The 19,097-nt window shown below is 42.1% G+C and overlaps 1 protein-coding gene across 2 annotated transcripts in view; it reads left to right on the plus strand.

Moving 5' to 3' along the window:
- Positions 1-19,097, plus strand: part of CERT1 (ceramide transporter 1) — a 944,792-nt gene that overhangs the window by 720,560 nt on the left and 205,135 nt on the right. The window contains exons 8-11 of one of the 2 annotated variants that reach the window (XM_085632301.1): positions 10,171-10,263; positions 11,160-11,243; positions 12,227-12,319; positions 12,856-12,930. In XM_085632301.1, coding sequence (XP_085488427.1) covers positions 10,171-10,263; positions 11,160-11,243; positions 12,227-12,319; positions 12,856-12,930 — 345 coding nt within the window. The remainder of the gene's footprint in view (positions 1-10,170; positions 10,264-11,159; positions 11,244-12,226; positions 12,320-12,855; positions 12,931-19,097) is intronic. The other variant, XM_085632300.1, reaches the window with a different exon arrangement.

A 19,097-nucleotide genomic window follows, 5' to 3' on the forward strand; every position in this document is an offset into this window, starting at 1 on the left:
CCTGTAAAACTGTAAACTAGCAAGTCCTACCTTTCCCCAGTCAGTTCTTGCAATCCTTGTTACGTCAGATCAACATTCTCTTGTCTAAACCTTGTTCGGTGTCTCAACCTGCACCACTTTAGCTGTTCGACCAGCCTGTTACAGCTATTCAGAGATTGATGATACATCCAAAGTCTCCACCTTGCAAGAGGTCATGTTTGGGAGAAGCAGCCCTTTGGCTAAAATGTATCCCCTGGGAGAGAGAATGTGGCCTAATGGCTAGGACGGATAACCTCGAAGTTGGGGTACAGGGTTCGAGTCTCGGCAGGGACGTTCAACATCCTGTGATCCTGAGCAAAGCATTCAATCTTCCCGTGCCTAACAAAAATGAATGTGTCAGTCTGTAACGCAACTGGTGATCATGTAATGCACTCCAATACCTTCAGGTCTAGTTCACGCTACAAAAAAACAAAAAAGATATATATGTTCTTTGCATTGATATTTGAAGATACTTATTTTCTAAATGTATCATCAAAAATAGTGTTGGTTGAATTGTTTATTAGTTCTTAATATTTGAGTGACCAATATCAATTTGGTATTTATTATGAAAACTGACAATTTTTTAAACGTGCTTTTAAAGGACAGTGGGCAGTCCCCTTGGCGCAGGTCCGTTACATAGCTTGGATTATGGCAGTACAACCCTATCTGGATTGCCTCGTGTAACGCTGCTGCTAGACTCATCACTGGCTCAAACAGATACAGCCACGTCACCCCGGATGTCAAATCCCTCAACTGGCTCCCTTATGCAGCAAGAATCCAGCTAAAAAATGCCTGCATGACGCATAAAGCTCTCCACCACAATACCCCTAACTATCTCACCCAGAAACTCAAACTCTCTAGTGACTCCAAGGCATCCAGAAGCTCTTCTGAAACCTCAGATTTTAAAAGAAGAAAACCTACAACTGTCCATCTACCAGGGAAAGACAACACAGAAGCAGATCAACTCAGCAGACAGAAAGCAGATCACACATATGGAAAATAAAGCAGAGGAGCCTAGACCATATTTTCAGACTCTGGGGAACACCAACAATAGACCTGTTCACAACAGCGAAGAACAGGAAATTCCAGTTCTTCGCCTCCAGATTTCAAAACCACCTATCAGAAGGGAATGCCCTGTCATGAGATTGGCCAGGGAGATTTGCCTATGCCTACCCAAGGACAGATTATCAAATTCAAAGAAGAGCAAGACCACCTCACAATGCAAAAGGTTCAAGTGTTCCATATGGAACTAGCAGCACTCCGCTTAGCAGCCTGGCGCCTGAGTACATAGTATTTGGAAATTTAAACTTACCACAAAGGACAATGGAGGTACAAAGGGAGGCAAGAAAACCAATCACGAGGCAATGCTATGCAGCTAAGCGTAAAAGATACCTCCTTTGTTGCAGAAGTTGCAATAGATTTAGTTTCTACACAGGAGACCGTGATAATCTCTTACCCACTTGCAAGACTGTGCAATTAAATATTCAAAGTGCACCTGGCGGCAATTGTGGTGTACACCAGGGAAGCATCATGAAAAGGTTTTTTCACATCACCAATCATCAAAATGTTCTTTGAAGGTTACAGAAGCGTAACACCCTCCAAGGACGGCTCCAGCTCCTACATGGAGTTTAAAAACTGTACTTATACAGCTTATAACAGAGCCTTTCAAATTAATGCACAAAGCAGAACTACAGCATATTACAATAAAAACTGTCTTCTTAATAGCAGTAACATCACTAACAAGAGAAGTGATCTCCAAGCTTTAACTATTGAAGAACCACACATGCAGATCCACAAGGACAAGATAGTTCTTAGAACTTCTCCCCAGTTCCCTACCCAAGGTGGTGAGCAAATTTCTTCAGAATAAAAGCATTGTTACCAGTTTTCTTTAAGAACCCTCAAACGCGGCTGGAATGAAGCCTACATGCCCTGGATGTAAGAAGAGCGTTACTGTACTATCTACAAGAGACAAAATGATTCTATAAGGGGAATCAATTATTTGTTTCTCATGTAAAGTTCAGCAAAGTTTCACCTGTTACAAAAGGAACAATTGCACGATGGATTGTAGAGGCTATTCAGATTTGCTACTCATTAGCTGGGAAACCTTTCAGCTCTCACCGAAAAGCCGGAGGGCATAGGTTCCAATGAAGATTTTTGCTGATTCGGTACCGAGCCAGGCCTGGAGGCGGGCGTCATAAATGTCATCTCGGTACAGACCTTGTCCAAAAGGCAGAGGTGGTGCTGAAGCCTTATGGTGGAGTTGGTGGGGCAAGGGGTCTTCTGTACTCTCGCCACCTTGTCCCTGCAAGCAGTTCTTCAACGTCTATGTCTATCTCGAGCCCTGAGTTGGAGTCTTGCACAGAGAAGGCCTCTTCCTCCTCTGCCGCTGATGCACCAAAATCTTCCTGACCAAATTCTTCACTTAAGATGTCCTGTGGTTTTCGAAGCTTTGACTCTGCATCTCCCGATGTCAAGCCAGACGATCGTGGAGAGTCTTCTTCGATCACAATGATCTGCAAGCCGCAGTCGTCTTCTTTGTGCTCTGAAGATGAGCATAAGTTACACACTTTGTGTGAATCATTGCGTGGATACTTCGCTTGACACTGAGGGCAGAATTTGAATAGTGTCCGTTCTATCGACGGTGAGCTGAACAGACGCGGTTAGACCCAAAGGCCGTCCACAAAGCTGTCTGATTGAAAAGTAGTTTTCGTTGACCGAAACGATACGCAGAGAAGTGGGAACCCCGTATGAACCAATACCGTCAAGGGTAGAGAGGATTGCGGGTCGAGGGGGAACTCGAAGGACGGTTTCGGAGAGCAGCAATACACGTCCGAACCTGATTGCGGAAAAAAACAATCTAACAATGGAGTCGATGACCATGCACACTATCACCGAAAGGAAAAGTCACCTTACCTCATGACTAGGAAAGACGTTGTTGAAGGAAAAACAACTTGCTAACATCCGGACCCAACACTAGATGGCAGGAGTAAGCAAAGCATGTGAATCTTCAGCTCTACATGCCAAGAACAGATGCTTAGTGGGTAAGTAACATTATCCTTAGTCTTCACTTCCTGGGTTTATAAGCCCCCATCCTATGTAGATGAGATTAGCAAACTATACTATTATATTGAACTCTAACTTAATTATTCATCGAAGGTATGAGAGTGTGAACCATATTTGAAACTCTAATTAGGCTTTTCTTTTTGGTTCCGAGTTTAGCTTAGTAAGCCAAAGATATGAGGATAGGATTGAAAGTGTAACAGCAAATATGTTGCAGTATTTTCTGCTGTTAACTGTACTTGTATACCTTGCTGTTGATATTCTGTTTTGCTTTATATTAATTATTACACATATTGTGTGTACACTAAGATAAAATTTTGATTTTAAAATTAATCTTTAAATATATCCATTGTTTGTTTTTTCAGTATGCCTTTCCAGTATTAAAAAGGGTTTAGATTCAGCCAAATATTCCTGTAATACTTTATATAACTTATTATAGCCCGCAATTGCTCACACAAACGCTGTGAGGGAAACGGCTATCAAATCGGGGTCCCGCCGCCGCAGAGAAGGAAACTTCCAAGGACTCCACCTCCCAGCACCCCGAGGGGCAGCCAGTGAGGCCTCTGCTCTCACGCCCGGAGGCGTGTTAAAGCCTGTGGTGGGCTCCCGCAGCGTGGGTCGCGGGCGTGCCCGGGCAAAGCCCGGGCCTGTCTGTACCCATCAGAGCCCGGAAGAGGCTGGGCTGGGCCTCCCCCGACACCTGGTCATCTGCACAAGGTCATCTCATCTAACTCTCAGGTATTGTTGTGCACACCCTGATCCCAGCTATTAGATTGCATTTGTGTTGGACTTGGATCTGCCCGTATATAATTTCAATTATAAGCACAAAGGAGTAGCAGGGACCCTAGACTTATTGATCGTGAGAGCTGAATCACTGTTAACCCATAAAATAGAAATGACTGAAAGACTACTCTCTAGACCCCAGCACATTACAGGGCCGTTTTCCTAGGCATCTCTAATTCGGCTGGAACCCCCCCAACCGCGCCTTTCTCCCACGCTCCCATCTCCCACGCTCCCAATCTTGTCTCAGAATACCTCCCTGGCAAGCCTGGATGTAGTACCCTTGATAATCACTAACGAGCTGAGCATAATTACTAGAGAACGGGTTGCTAAACCCCGTGAAGAGTCTAAGGTGAAAGTACCTCCAGCCAAACGGAAGCGGGGTGTTGCCATCCAAAAGCATAAAAGGCCCCAGATCTGCCAACCTCGCGGCCCATGCAGCAAACCGTGTTATAACACCAATCAACTCTGCTAGTACACAGACCAATGCCATTATTCCAGTAACAACGGAAGATATCACTGGGGTTGTCGCACTTGCTGCTGCTGTAGAGTGTGTTTTAGAAAAAGCGTTAGCCCACTTCAAAAGAAATGCTCGACAGGAATATTACCTCCCTCCGGGAAAAGGTAGAACAGCTGGTTACTGCCATGGACACCTTAAATAGCTGCGGTACCAATGAGACCCCAAAACCGGATGACAGTGTGGGGGCGGGCTTTTCTATGCAGGTAGATGCGAACTCAAGATCCAGTCCGCCAACTTTAAGCTCCAACATGCATGAAGCGTTTTCATCTGACAACTCTCGCACTATTTGCCGGAAACATAAAGCATTCCCTACGTTGAAATCTATTACTAAGCAGGGTAACTCACAAGACCCTCATGGGGACCAACATGGGGAGCCTATCATGAGCAACTCGGGCCTGTGTAGCAGACAGTCTGAACATTCAGCCTCCAGCACCATACCACCCACACTGTCTCACTCAAGCCGGAATATAATAGATAAAGGGAATCCTGGACTCATCTCCGTAACAAGACTGTGGACTGGCTAACCAATCACAAAGTTTCACCCATCCTCTATGAATGAGATCCTCATGGTCCGCCGAGTTGGATGGGTTGGTCAATCCACCAGAAACATCGATGGGGATTGTATTGTGATTAATGTCCGCAGGCCTCACTTGATTCATTGTATCTGAAGTTTTTGTGAACAAACATTCACCCGAAGTTCGGGAATCTGTGTGCTCCCCCCTGGGTTATTTTTATAAACCGCAATTTAGGCCTGCTGATCATATGTTTACTCTGATCTCTGTATCTAACAGATTTCAGGCCTTGTCAGATTTGGACATGCAGGATTGACAAACATCCCCAGTGGAACATCGACTTTGCCCTCTGGGAAACTCCGAGGATTCTGTTTCCTTCCCTCACATCGATATGCCAGTTGATCAGCTAACTACACCAAAAGCCAAGGCCGATACAGACTTAAGCATTTTGAGTTGGAATGTAGTTGGCCTTCAACAGAGGCTTGGTGACCCGGACTGGTTAAGTCTAATTAAGGATCAGGACATAGTTATGTGCCAGGAGACCTGGGCTACCCAAGATTTACACATTAATGGGTTTCACTGTTATAATATTTTAGCCGCCAGTTCCAAATGTGGTCGCCCTTCGGGGGGTTTATTTATCGCGATCAATATTGCTGCTGGGGGCTGCTTTAAGGTTCTGCCCACTGATAGTCGTAACTTCCAAGCCCCATTATTTAAAAGAAGAGTCTTTTTATTTGAGAAATTTTTATAATAATGATTTTAAAACTATCCCCAATGGGAATTTCCTTAAGCTTTTTGATTTCATCTCCCACCTTGATTGCCAGCAAGAATCAGCAAAAATTACTGGCACTCTTTTGGGGGTTTGTTTTTAATGCAAAACTAATGTATAGTCCACACAGCTCAGGGTCTTATAATTCCAGCTCTACTTGCCGTAGGGGCGTTGAGCTGGCTGTTTTTTGGCATGCATAATCTAACCAATGTTATGTACACTGGCGCAAACCACGTAAATTACGACCCTGTGCCAACTTTTAGAGGGAGGGGGTGTTCCTCTACTATAGATTTCTTTTCTTATATCCCCCCCCCCCATCTCGCCGACCACTTAAGGGAAGCTGAAGTCATTACCACGAGTCAAGGGGACCACAATCCCATCAGAATATGGCTGAGTCTAGCCCAACGGCCCTTGCTCCCTTCTGAATGTGGGGCCAGGTTTCTAACTCCCTCCACTGACAATTTGAGATTAATATGGAGGGTTGTAGATAACCAACATCTGTTTCAGTCAGTGGTAAAGGGAAACCTGCATCTCATAAACTCATGCTTATCAGCCCAAGACCCACTCCCTGAAGCTGTCCATGATTTTAATCCACTCTGTGCAGCTATAAAGGTTCTTTTGTCAAGACCCGTGTGAAATATTACCCTGAATGGTTCGCCCACGAGTGCTCTGAGGCTAACCAACAACTGCGCAGAGCCTTATCTGATCCAAGATGTATTTCTGAAGTAAAATTGGCCAGGCAGAGGTATAAAACTGCGTAATCCAACCTTAAAGGAGAAATTTTAAATAACCGTTGGGAGGCACTAGTGATAGCGGTGAACAACCAAAGGGTGACACATTTTGGTCAGCTGTGCGGGATTTGCGATCTATGGGGCAGCTTCTTACCCCGTGTTAGCTGCACTATTGCGAGTGAGTCCTGGGAAAAGCACTTGACAGAAATCTATGCTGCACCCGCACAAGAGGCAGACCATTATGAGCCGGGGCTTCTAACCAGAATACAGATGACCCTACCTAAGGTAGAAGTGATTCATCATAGCATGGGAACAAAGCCCCCGGACCAGATGGTCTACCTATTGATCTTATTACACACCAGCCAGACTTCTGGGCGCCCTTACTTTTAAATGTTTTTAACAACCTAATGTATGCTCCATTACCCAGTTGTTGGTCCACAAGCATAATCGTCCCTATTTTTAAAAAAAGGGTATCGTTCTCAACCCAATTGTTATAGGCCTAGCTCCTTAATTGATAATACCCTAAAAATCTTAGGCAGAGTCCTATACAATAAGATCTTAAAGTGGTCTGAGGAAAATGTAATTTTAGATCCCCGTCAACTGGGCTTCCGGAGTAAGGTGAACAATGCCTTAACCGTAATCTAATCACGGGTAAATACACCATTGCGCGCGCTTCTCCAATCTATCTGGCCTTTATGGATTTGACCTCCGCTTTTGACCTTGTTAATAGGTCAAAGCTCTGGTCTATCCTTCTGACCTATGGATTGGAAGACCCCCTGGTGTATTTTTTGATACATCTTCATAAAGATCTTAAAGCCCGGTTGAGGATTGGATGATAAGTTACTGAGGCCATCGATGTAGGTAGGGGGGTCAGACAGGGTTGTGTTCTGGCCCCCCTTCTTTTTATCATCTACATTAATGGACTGAACAAAACTTTAAAATCACTAACTCAAGACGTCCCCATACTACTTTATGCGGACGATGCGGTCCTTAAGGGCCGCACTCCGAACTCCTTATGTACGCTAGTGCAGGGCTTTGTTAATCCTATGGACAGCCTGGACCTACACACTAATTTTAAAGAGTATTTTATAATGTCGTGCAGTCCAAAGGAACGTTTACTTAGTTCTATATCTGTGGGTAACCAGAAGCTGATGAGTACCAGCACATTTCCCTATCTTGGGGTGGTCTTTGCTGCGAACGGCTCCTGGAGTGAGCATATGGCCCACTCCAGGAGCAAGTTCTCAAAGGCCTCCAACTAGATTTTTAGTCTTCCCCGCCCAAAGAGAACAGGTGCCATTTTAACTATTCAAAAAAATTTATAGTCCCAATGCATGCCAATAGCTACGTATGGCGCTGAGATTTGGGGCTTCGCTAATAGTACCTGCATCCAACAGGAAGAGAATAGATTTTGCAGGAAGTTATTAGGCGCCCCAATCTCCACACCCCAACATACCTGCCAAAAGGAACTTAACCTACATTTTATCGAAGACTTAAGGCCCGGCCTGCCATTTTCTGGTAATCTGTCTGGAAAAACCCCGCCCCCTCCTTAACGAGAGAGATTATCAGTGACTTTATAGGATGCGCGAAAGGGAAGGACATACCATGGCTGTCGGGTGTATCAGAGCCTTATCAGTGTTAACAAGGGTAGAATTTACTCAGATCCCAGCACAACAAAGTCTGCGAACAAGAGTGAGCTCAGGAATGCGCTTTATACACTATATAGCGGTACAAAAGGGGGTGGTGATGGACGGAGCATCAGAACCAATCAAACACTCACACCCAGTCAACAGATCTGGGTTTGATCCATCACCGTTCTTTAGCCCACTCTGCCACCCCAGTTCAGACATGGCCATATGCAAATCAGTCTGACCCTGTGCCTCATGGGAACAGTCCAGCCCGAACTGCCAAGCCATGCCTTCCCTGGACCGGAAACAAGCTTCCTAGGACCGGTTTCTGGCATTTCAGCCGTCTTCAGCCAGGCTTGCTTGAACCCAGTGGCAAAGTGAGCAAGGGACTCACGTCTGAGCATACCTTGCCAACTTATGGCGAACAAAGCGGTACAAAAGGGGGTGGTGATGGACGGAGCATCAGAACCAATCACACTCACACCCAGTCAACAGATCTGCGTTTGATCCATCACCGTTCTTTAGCCCACTCTGCCACCCCAGTTCAGACATGGCCATATGCAAATCAGTCTGACCCTGTGCCTCATGGGAACAGTCCAGCCCGAACTGCCAAGCCATGCCTTCCCTGGACCGGAAACAAGCTTCCTAGGACTGGTTTCTGGCATTTCAGCCGTCTTCAGCCAGGTTAGCTTGAACCCAGTGGCAAAGTGAGCAAGAGACTCACGTCTGAGCATACCCTGCCAACTTATACACTATATAGAGCAGAAAGGTTAAAGGAATCCAAAAAATCCTGTGTTCATAGATATATGTCTATTGAAAATTCTGTACACTCGCTGGCTAACTACATCACCTTGCCGATGAGCCATTGGGAGAGGAGCCTTTTGTTTCGCTTAAGGGACGGTACTATTAAATTTGTATTATGTTTCCCCTTTGCAACCACTCTGATCTTGACCCTATACCTTGCCCGTGTGAGGGCCAGAGTGGCCAATCTATTTTACACTTTTTGTTCTTTTATACATATTATTTAAAGTATATTAAGTGGCTCTTAACTCCGTATTTTAAAAAGCATATTCCCATTAGCCTAGAAAACGCTTACCTGAGATTACTTACCCTGGATGATGAAGAGTTGGTCTTTCACACAGGCACTTTCTTGAGAATTACAGTTCAAACACGTCAAATGATGTCATATCCCTGAGCTGCTATATCGCCCATTTATGAATTTTTTTGAACCGAAAGATTATCATATACTGTATGCTGCTATGGTTTTATTATGACTCTCTAGTTTTCCCATTTTTAACCTGTTTGTTGCTGTGTCTTTGTGCTTTTATGGATACGACGTTATCTGAATAAAGTGTCTTTGAACCTGAACTTATTGTTACCTGAAACACATCTTGCTCAGTAGGTTTGCGGGGTTTTGGCACATAGTCTGTAGTCCCAGGGGGTCTAGAAGGCCTATTTCTGGGCAGTTTTCTGAAGTATCCTGAAAATTTATCAGGGTGGTCACAGAAATTTGGATTTAGGAAATGCCAAACCTGCAAGGCATGTAAATATGGACTAAATAAAATAGAATGCAAAATTAATGATAGTGCAAAAAATGTACAAACTTATAACATGGTTGTACATGGTCTCCTCTGTACTCATTCTCGTCATACAGAAGTGATAATTTGAGTGATCAGCGACACCTATATTGATGCTGAGTGGTTTGATTTAATCAAATTCTGCTCAGTCATTAACGCTGTTCTAATTCTGCCTCTTGTTTGAAATTTCATATTGCTTAAGGAAAGTTTTTTTTTTTGTAATTTTTACTCAACGACTGCTTACTAACTTCCGAAGTACGTCGATCATGTACCTCAGACATGGAGTCCTTGTGTTTTTTATGCTCTGTGCATAAAGGTGATGCTTCCTCTAGCCTAAATTTGGATTGTTCAAAGAATCTTCTGCTTTTCCATTTCAGATAAGTTTGTTTTTCTGAGTTTAGATTTTTGACCGTCCTAAAACACTCTGTAAATCACCTCTGTGTTTGAAAACAGTGGGACAGGTGTCTATTTTAATTTGCTACTTGTATCTGGGTCTGTTTCTGTATGGCCCTCAAAATGAATGACCATATTACAACACTAACGGTCTGCCCTCATCCGACTGCCTGTGTTTATTGCAGGAGGTAGAAAAGAGGCGAAGAATAGAGGAAGCCTACAAAGGAGCTTTGTCTGAGCTGAAGAAGAAAGCACACTTTGGAGGGCCAGACTATGAGGTTTGTTCTGATTGTTTTTACACTTTTCTCATCATTCAAATGACTGATTTACAAGAACGTTGTTGTCAATCCAGTAAAGGAATGGTTCGATATCAAGCTATATTTTTTAACCTACTTTTGCTGGTCCAATTGATTTTTACTAGTGTGCTCTGGATAGTGCTAATTTATCATTCTAATTTGAGCAGAAGGCACTGCACATTAATCGAGAAGGGTTCATTCTGTCAAGATTTTTTTTATGCAAGATTGACATATTGCACTCTGTGATCATAGTGTGGATTAGTTTGATAGACCAAAGAGTATGAATATTTAGATGTATATATCTGACACCATTTGATAAATATTTGCACCACACACTTGATCTGCACCACTCTGTAGAGGAAAATGATCACATCTGTTTGTCAGAAAGTCTTAATACCACTTTTAATCTAAAACCGTGTTGTTGCCGTTTCATTAATATGCTCTTGTAGGCACGCGTTCTTTTCCCTTCAGTCGCCAAGCAATTTGGGCTCACATACTTCATTGGAGGTGCTGGTCATTGAGTGATGCTCAGTTGTTGAGCAATATTTGTTGGTGCCCAATCAATCAGTGGCCTAATTTGAAAACAAAAGCTAAATGTTCAGACTCTTTTGGTGAACCCTAAACTTTGCAGGGTGTTTTTCTCTTAAAGATAATGCATCAATGTATTTTGCTTTGCTTTTTTTATTTTGAATAATACCATTCATTTTGTTTAGTTTTGGAACCTGAAGGGCGGTTGAATCTCCATCTAGTTTCAAAGTGTTAATCGAAAGCATGTGAATTAAAGTCACTTCAGCTGTTAATTGTTAATCATTGATGTGCAGTGACTCTTGAATTAATGTTTCTTAATAGTACTTGCTTTCGTTTACTTTTTGCCACAGGAAGGACCAAATAGTCTGATTAATGAGGAAGAGTTTTTTGATGCAGTTGAAGCCGCTCTGGACCGACAAGATAAAATAGAACAAGTATTATGCTTTTTTAATTTTTTGTTTATTTTGCTTAACTTATCCCTTAACAAATTCATTAGGTGTAAGTAGTGGGAATATTAAAGCCTGCACAACTAGAATTAAAATCACAAGTCACACAACCATGAGACATTACGTTGACAGATATTGCATAATCCTAAATTAAATAGTGCTGGATAGGGGTAAAATTGAGTTCCTGAACATTGCTTTACCTGGAGTTTAAATTTCAATTCCTTGCTCTGTAAGAGTTGCTGCTAGAACCTCCCGTTCAAGTATTTTACATGTATGCATGGGTATGCCTGTGTCTGCTAATAGTCAACCCACACATTTGCTGAACCCACTTACGTTGATTAGTCTTGACAAGCTTTGGAGACTACATTTGTGATGAGGACTAATGTAAAATAATCCACAAAACCCTTCCACCGACCCCCAGATCTTCAAGTAAACAAATCCAGTCATTGTATCACTGGTATGACCTGACTGGTCATACATGATCACTTTCCCCCCTTCATCACCAAAATGTGTATAATTCTTTAGTATATATTAAACCATTGCTTTCAGTAGACTGTTGGTCTTAGGGGCATACTTTGTGCTTACACATTCAAAACTTTATAAATACTGCATCTTGCATTGCCTGTATAGTTAAGTGTTTATACCCTTAAAAGAAAGTGGTGCTTTTAAAAACTGATAAAACCGAAGAATTATTTGATCAAATGCATGCCACCTCTTTCCTTTTGTTGCACGGTGGGATTTGTCATTAAAATCCATAATCTCTCATGGCAACTATAGGCTGCATTCAATTTATCTGGAAAAAACAAAATTGTTTAATTCCTCACTTTAACTTGTGAGACACATACATGATGAATCTGAATTTGTGACATTCGACTTTGGGGAACACATATTTGGGCAATTTAATATATTGAGCAAAGTAATACGGGAGAGGTAATTGGTGAAACATAAATGTTTTATTTTTATTTTCAAAGTCTCATTGTGAAAAGGGCCGACTACATTTATCAACATCTACAACCTCCAGTGATGTGTTTTCAGCTGTGGGAACTCACAGATTTTTCCAAAAGGTAAGCAAAATACCTAACCGAATACTCACAGATTTCTGTTATCACAGCAGCTGAATGTCAGCACCAATGAGTACTGTATCATAGGTACCATAATTGATTTAAAAGTAGATGATAACATTACAGGGTGGAGACCGCTAGTAAATCCACCCCACTGCTTTTGTTCTCTTAAAGTCATTTGTATTTGAAGAACTAAGACCCTGTGAGTGTCTCAAACAAATGTTTTGTCAAGATTTGGGACAGAAGCTTCTTCAATCCCTGCATTAAAACTTTGTTATCCCTGAACTTAATGCCTAGGACTGACAAATTGTAGCTCTGAAAGATATGCTTGAAATACCAATGACCCATTGGCTCAGTATTTGAAACCAAGAGTAGTGTGAATGTTTTCAGTAGAAAAATAGCATGTTATGATTTTCACTTAATATGTCAATTTTGTTTTCCTGTTTTTCATCAGATATTCCTGCTAAGTTGTGAACTGAATCTCTTGTTTCAGTGCTTTAGTCTCATTGCACAGTTTTTTTTTTCTGTCCCTGTGGTAGCCCTTTAGTCGCACTTCCTGTATGTCTTCCATTGATTTAGTCAATGCCTCTGGTGATCACAGATTCGGCTTGCAGGTATTGTATGTGCACATGAAATTACCTACATCTCTCCCTTTGCTTTATCTAATCTTCTTTTGTAAAACACTAGTTATTGGCTGTGATTCGCTTCGTTCCTCAACATCTCAATACTACCAAATAGAATAACTAAAACATTTCAGGCACTGCTAGAGCTTTGCATGTAAGTAACATTGTTTTTTTGTATAATGTATTATTATTATTTAACCTTTTGCTTAATAGATCCAGATTCCTCTTAATTAACTAAGTCTTCGCTTACAAGTTCCTCTGAGTGTACAGGCAGTACTCTTGCTGGGTGTATGAGTCACATTGACTGCATTAGCTTGATATGTTTATTGCATAATTGGAGGCATAATATGGATCCATATCTTTATTCAGTGATTGATCAAACATATCTGTCTGAGAAGCCTCTTGCAGATTACTCTGTACTGGTGGCTCTGCTTCTGTTTAAAAGCTTCCATGTATCCCAGTCTGACACAACAGGCTGCTGTTAATTTCAAGTGTAGCCTTTGGTAAGTAGTCAACATAGGTTATGTACGGATTCACATTTGTATTCATATTCAGGTTACAGGTAATGTAAAGAAAGATGCACCTAGAGCATCATCACCTGGTCAGCTTCCTTCTGTCTGCTCAAATTAGTGATACCACTACATTTGTACTAACAATTCCACATGGCCTGTCAAGGAACAATCAGAAATTAACATCTACAGGTGTTGGGCAAAGATACCACTCAACTGCCTTCTATTCGGCTCAACAAGACTTCCCTTTGAACTACATGGCATAGATATCAAGAGCACACCATGAGTTATTTAACCACTGAACACATCTGCCAAGAACTGTTTCAGAGACATGTACTGAACACACTGGAAACCCAATGGACATTCTACATCGTAAAGTACTCTAGTATTGTTCTGTTCACATTGAAGGCAACATGAAGTGCTTATACAATACGCAAAATAACCCTAAGAATTACCAAATGCCCACATAAAGCACTCTCCACGTTGTAATTTGCTAGATTTGACACTTAGAATAGGCTCATATTTGTAGAGGGAATTACTGCTAAAAAGTACGTTTTGGAATATCAACCGGGAAGTCTATCTCTTGCAAGATACTGTAGGCAATAATCGAAAGGTAGGAGGTAATAGAATAGAAACGTTTTGGGTTGCAGATGATACACTTTTAGTGTCATGCACATAGTCAGGTCTGCAAACTTTGTAACATACGTTTTTAGATTTCTGCATAGGGGTTTGCTAGCGGTACTGAAAAAAAACAAAAAAAATGTGCTTCTAGACCCTTGAAACAGGTAAACGTTTCTGTAAAGTTAGCCAAAAGGGATTTTAGAATATTTGTCGGATTTTTGACTACCTGGGAATAAGATTAAGGGGCCGATTACAATGTCGTTCAGAAGCCCTTTCGACCGAATCTGTTTCGGAATAGTTTCCAACCGAATCTGGTTCTGTGAGTCCAACCGACCGATTACAGTGCTTCCCAACATTGTTGGTTCAGACCGCAATGATTTCAATGGGAGCCTGTGTTCTCAACGAGAACACAGGCTCCCATTGAAAAAAAGGGTGGTTGTGGAAAACCTTGCACCCTGTGGCGGGCACCCCATGGTGCCTGCCACACTGTGCATGGTTTAATAAGAGGGTCCTGTGGGTGCCCCCACGTGCACCAACCTGAGACCTCATGGTGAAGGGGGGGCCTGCTACGGGCCCGCAAAGTCTGTTTCCGACAGCCGTTCTGTGTCTGGCAGACCGAATCGAAACGTCTATCCTAATCGGTCATCGTAATCGTTCACTCGGGAACTGTGTTCATAGAGCCATACGATTCGGCTCTGAAAGACTTAGGTTGTCCGAATGCCTTTCGGGACCGATCCGTACAGCCCGAACGTTTTCCGTGCATCGTAATTGGGCGTTTGGAAATGTGTACGATTTGGTCAGAAACATAGGTTCCAAATTGGATTCTGAGATTCCGAATCCCATTCGTAAATTCCCATTCCGAACGACATTGTAAACGGCCTCCAATAAGTGAAGTGAAAGGGTCAAGCAGATGCGGAAAAGCAACACAATTCTGTTGCAAAGTGCAGTTACCATTGTTCGTTTAAGAGATTGGGCGAATGTGCAGTGTCATCAACACTTAAGATGGTGCAAAGTTCTGGCACAATCTATACAGGGCAGAGAGTTGAGGTTGTCCAAATACTTTTGCGTTGACCAGATTTAAGAATCGGTTGGGAAAAAAATAACCCGTAAGCTGTCCATGCTTAGAATATCTCTTCATATATAGATCTTAAGCTGAGAGATGTTGTATCCCTTACTGGTTTGATACCAGTGCTATTTTAGGTCAGATTTGGGAGCACCCCAAAATTGCATTCTTTCTTGAATGCTTTGAGGGAAATGCTGCATCAACAGGGCGTAAACACATCCGCAATTGCATTGGGGTCGTGGGTACAGATCTGTGAGGTTTTCTGAAGTGGTTGGCCTATGGTCTTCAAATGTTGTGTGATTTGCTTACAACAATTGGTTACATGGCCTGAGGAGGATCAGACTTGGTTAAGGCGGAATCAGTCATTTTTGATTATCAAACGTGTGCCGGAGTTTGAATACTCCCTTAATTACATTGATAACTAGACCGTGACTTGTACATGAAATGTCACCATAGTTACTGTTTCGTGTAGTCCGCTAATATGCTAAGTCTGATGCTTGGATAGTGTTAAATCCGGGTCTCATTTTCTGTTTTTGTGTGAGTATGCAATACAAAGGGAAAAATAGTTATTGAATTTGACAATATTTGGGGTTGGGAGAGGCAGGCAATCTGGTAAAATTCTTATGAAGATGTAAATCTGACACTTCTAAACTGATTATCTTCGCTATTTCACATTGTTAATTGCAACCAAATAGGGTTTTTAATAGCAATGAAATTCTTAACTTGTTTACAAAAGCACTTAAGATTGTATGTCTTAGTGCTATTTATTGTATTCTTGTGTATTTCTGGTTTGTGCAACGTTTTGTGCAAAAGAAACTTTGTTTTTGAGCTTTTGTTGCATATAACTTGAACCAAACAGCTTCACAGTGACCAACTTAGCCCTCAAAGATTTCTTTAACAAGTGCCTTAATCTAAAATGGTCTGAGGATCCGCAGACCTGAGGAAGATCATTCCATAAGGTAATCTTCTGAAATGGAAATAGCAAATCTTGGATCGATTCAATCTAGGGGCTTGTGGTAGAACTTCATTGAAGGGACGAAGTTTAATCTATAAAGACTGAATTTAGAGCCTAAAAATGGTACAACTTGTCCATGAACTGTTATGCAGGCATGGCTTAAAGAATCCCTGGTGGGTAATCTTAAAAGGGCATAGAAATTCCCATCGTCGATTGAGAAGAATAGAGCATTTCAGCCACATTTCTGCATCTTGTAATCTGGAAGGCTAAAATGAATGCTGCTGTTGTAAAATATGCCAGAGCATTACAAAAGCTATGATGGTTTCAACTTTATTGCAGAATGTTAGCAGTTGAAGTTTGAAACCCCATAACCCATATCTGCTCGTTTTTTTTTTTTTTAACACGTTTCAGAGGGCCAGCACTAAGCAGTTCGTCTTTTGCCATTATTCTCCTATGATGAAGGGCTGATAGGCAGTTGGTACACTTTTTATATTTTTAGCTGTTGCCACTCTAGTTGTAGAAACTAATATCAAATAACACAGTATTTTAACATGGATATTGGAAAAAATAGACACACTGGGTGCCAGAGCTGCTTCACATTACATTTTAATAAAGATGGATTGAAAAGAGGGTATTGCTGCCACCTGTTTTGTTCGTTAGAGGCTTCTCTGTCTACTGAAGTGCATGCAATCGGACTCCAGTCTCCTGCAAATTAAACAAGATACTAATTCAGTGTTTCAAACATAATAGACCGATCTATGGGCGCCAAAGTTACAGTTCATCATACTCCTATTCTCTCATGAGGTAGGTAGTCTTTAACGAACCGACTCTCAAATAACATTTTACTACCACCATCACAAAAGAGCACACAACCACAGCCTGACTATAGAACTAAGACACACAACGTAAACCTGCTTGTGGCAGGTACAAGCACAGCAACCATTAACTTGTGTGCTCAAATCCCATTCTTGTGGCCAATTTAAATGTAATCTTTGGTAAGCAGATAAAGCAGGGCGGATTCAAACAGGTTCGCTTTTATTTCCTGTAACCTGAATGTAAATAAAAATGTGCCACCTGGACCAGCATTATGTTCTTCTACTCCTCCTTCCACTTTAATGTGGACCCTTAACCTGCAGTGACAAACCTTCCCCATTATAACTTCCAATTCGGCACGAGCTAGAAGTCAGCATAGATACACACCCACACATAGGCCAGGGAGCCAGTTGCCACCTGGGATGAGTGCAAGGGAAAACTGAATAAAACAGCTGTGGGGCCATGTTCGGGAATCCCGGGGCAATCGAAGGGTACTGGGCTCAGATTGTAATAATCTGAGCCTTTTTTGTTTGCACTGGTGTCCTGGGAACGTAACCTTACTGGTTATCCCAAAACGAAGTACATCTCCTTTAGCACATGATCAAAGAGGTGAGCAAAGTCTAGCAGAACATGGCTTACTTAAGATGTTGGGTTAGAGACTCAGATCTCCAACCATTCAGAAGAGGTGAATAAATCTGTATCCAGCCAGACCTTTGCCATTTGTTGAAGAACTAGTACTTTACTTCTCACACACAATGCAGTACTGTACGTATGTGTGTTTATGTATGTATAATATGCCAGAGTAATAGTTATTCTGTATTTTTGTGAAACTCCTATAGATAGGGGGGAGACGGCTTTGGCTGCTCACATGGACCAACCCCCTAATGGTACCTTTATTGCAAAAAGTCTAGCATAGTCTCTGAAATTCATCTCTGGTTCGTTAACGGTCAATGGCTTACAATGGGAGGTTTCACTGGTATAGGCCAATGCTTGTGAATACTCTCCTGTAGTATGGTTTCTCCCCCTTTTATTGAGACTAAATGACAGAAGTGTTTTTTTATTTCCTTGCCAGCTACTGTATTACGATCCCTCTGACCAGGCGTCCTATTTGTGTGTGTTCAATTTTGAGATAAGTGACGCATCCTTGTGTTCGCCCACTCTTGCCCCACCTTCCCTTTACGTTTTTAGGTCGAACCCTACCAGACAGCGCAGCTGTCTTGTTTGATCATGACTTCATGTGGGTATCCTGAAAGATTCCCTGGGAATGCTTTTTGCCCATTGCTTACTATTGGTTCTCTAGTTTAAAACTTGCAGCTGCATGCTTTCTATTTGCAGGTTTAATTTGCTTTAGGCTGACCAGCTTGAGTTTGTCTCTCCAATGGAGAATCACTTGTTTACTGTATCCTTTCTTTAAACGGGCCTTTAATTCTTGTTCTTTATCCTGTCACTTTCTTAATGCATTCTGGGACAGAGGTCAAATGTCAGGCTCTGTATTTCGAGGGAGCTTGGTGTTTACTTTTCTCTGTCTCTGACTTCAAAGTGAGAGAATTTGTGAGAATTCCGCTGGGTACCAATGTGAGAGGAGAGGCACACAACAAAAATTTATTGAGCCGATATTTCAGTATATATCCAAATTAGAAAAGTACAAATGAAGCACATTTTATTGTATTTCTGAACTGTGGTGGAACCAAATATTTGAATATCGTTGAGACACATTAATACACTAGGTGAAGAAATTTTCACACATTTTGTGTGCAGTAAAACTGTGTGTCTGTGCAAATGTAATGGTAATTTCAATTGAAGATGCATTGTCTGTAATGGCAGTGCACTACCACACCATGCATACTCCACATTATGCCGCTCCGCTCTACACCTCTAAATTCCCTTCAACTCTACACCACTCCATTCTACGACACTTGACTCTGCCAGACGATACGCCACTCTGCACCCCTTCACTCCACGCCCCTTCACACCACTTATCCTACTAAACTCCAATCTACCCTACTCCATGTAGTCTACTCCACTCCAGTGTACCCTAATCTACCCCACTCCAATATACTCCACTACACTTCAAACAACCCTACTCCGCTCCAATCCATCCCACTCCACTCTGATTCTCTCTAATCTACCCCACAACATTTGTTTCTCCTTCCACTCCACCCCACCCAAATCCATCGCACTCCAGTCTACCCCAGTC

The sequence above is a fragment of the Triturus cristatus genome, chromosome 2_1, assembly GCF_964204655.1.
Source record: "Triturus cristatus chromosome 2_1, aTriCri1.1, whole genome shotgun sequence".
Lineage (NCBI taxonomy): Eukaryota > Metazoa > Chordata > Amphibia > Caudata > Salamandridae > Triturus > Triturus cristatus.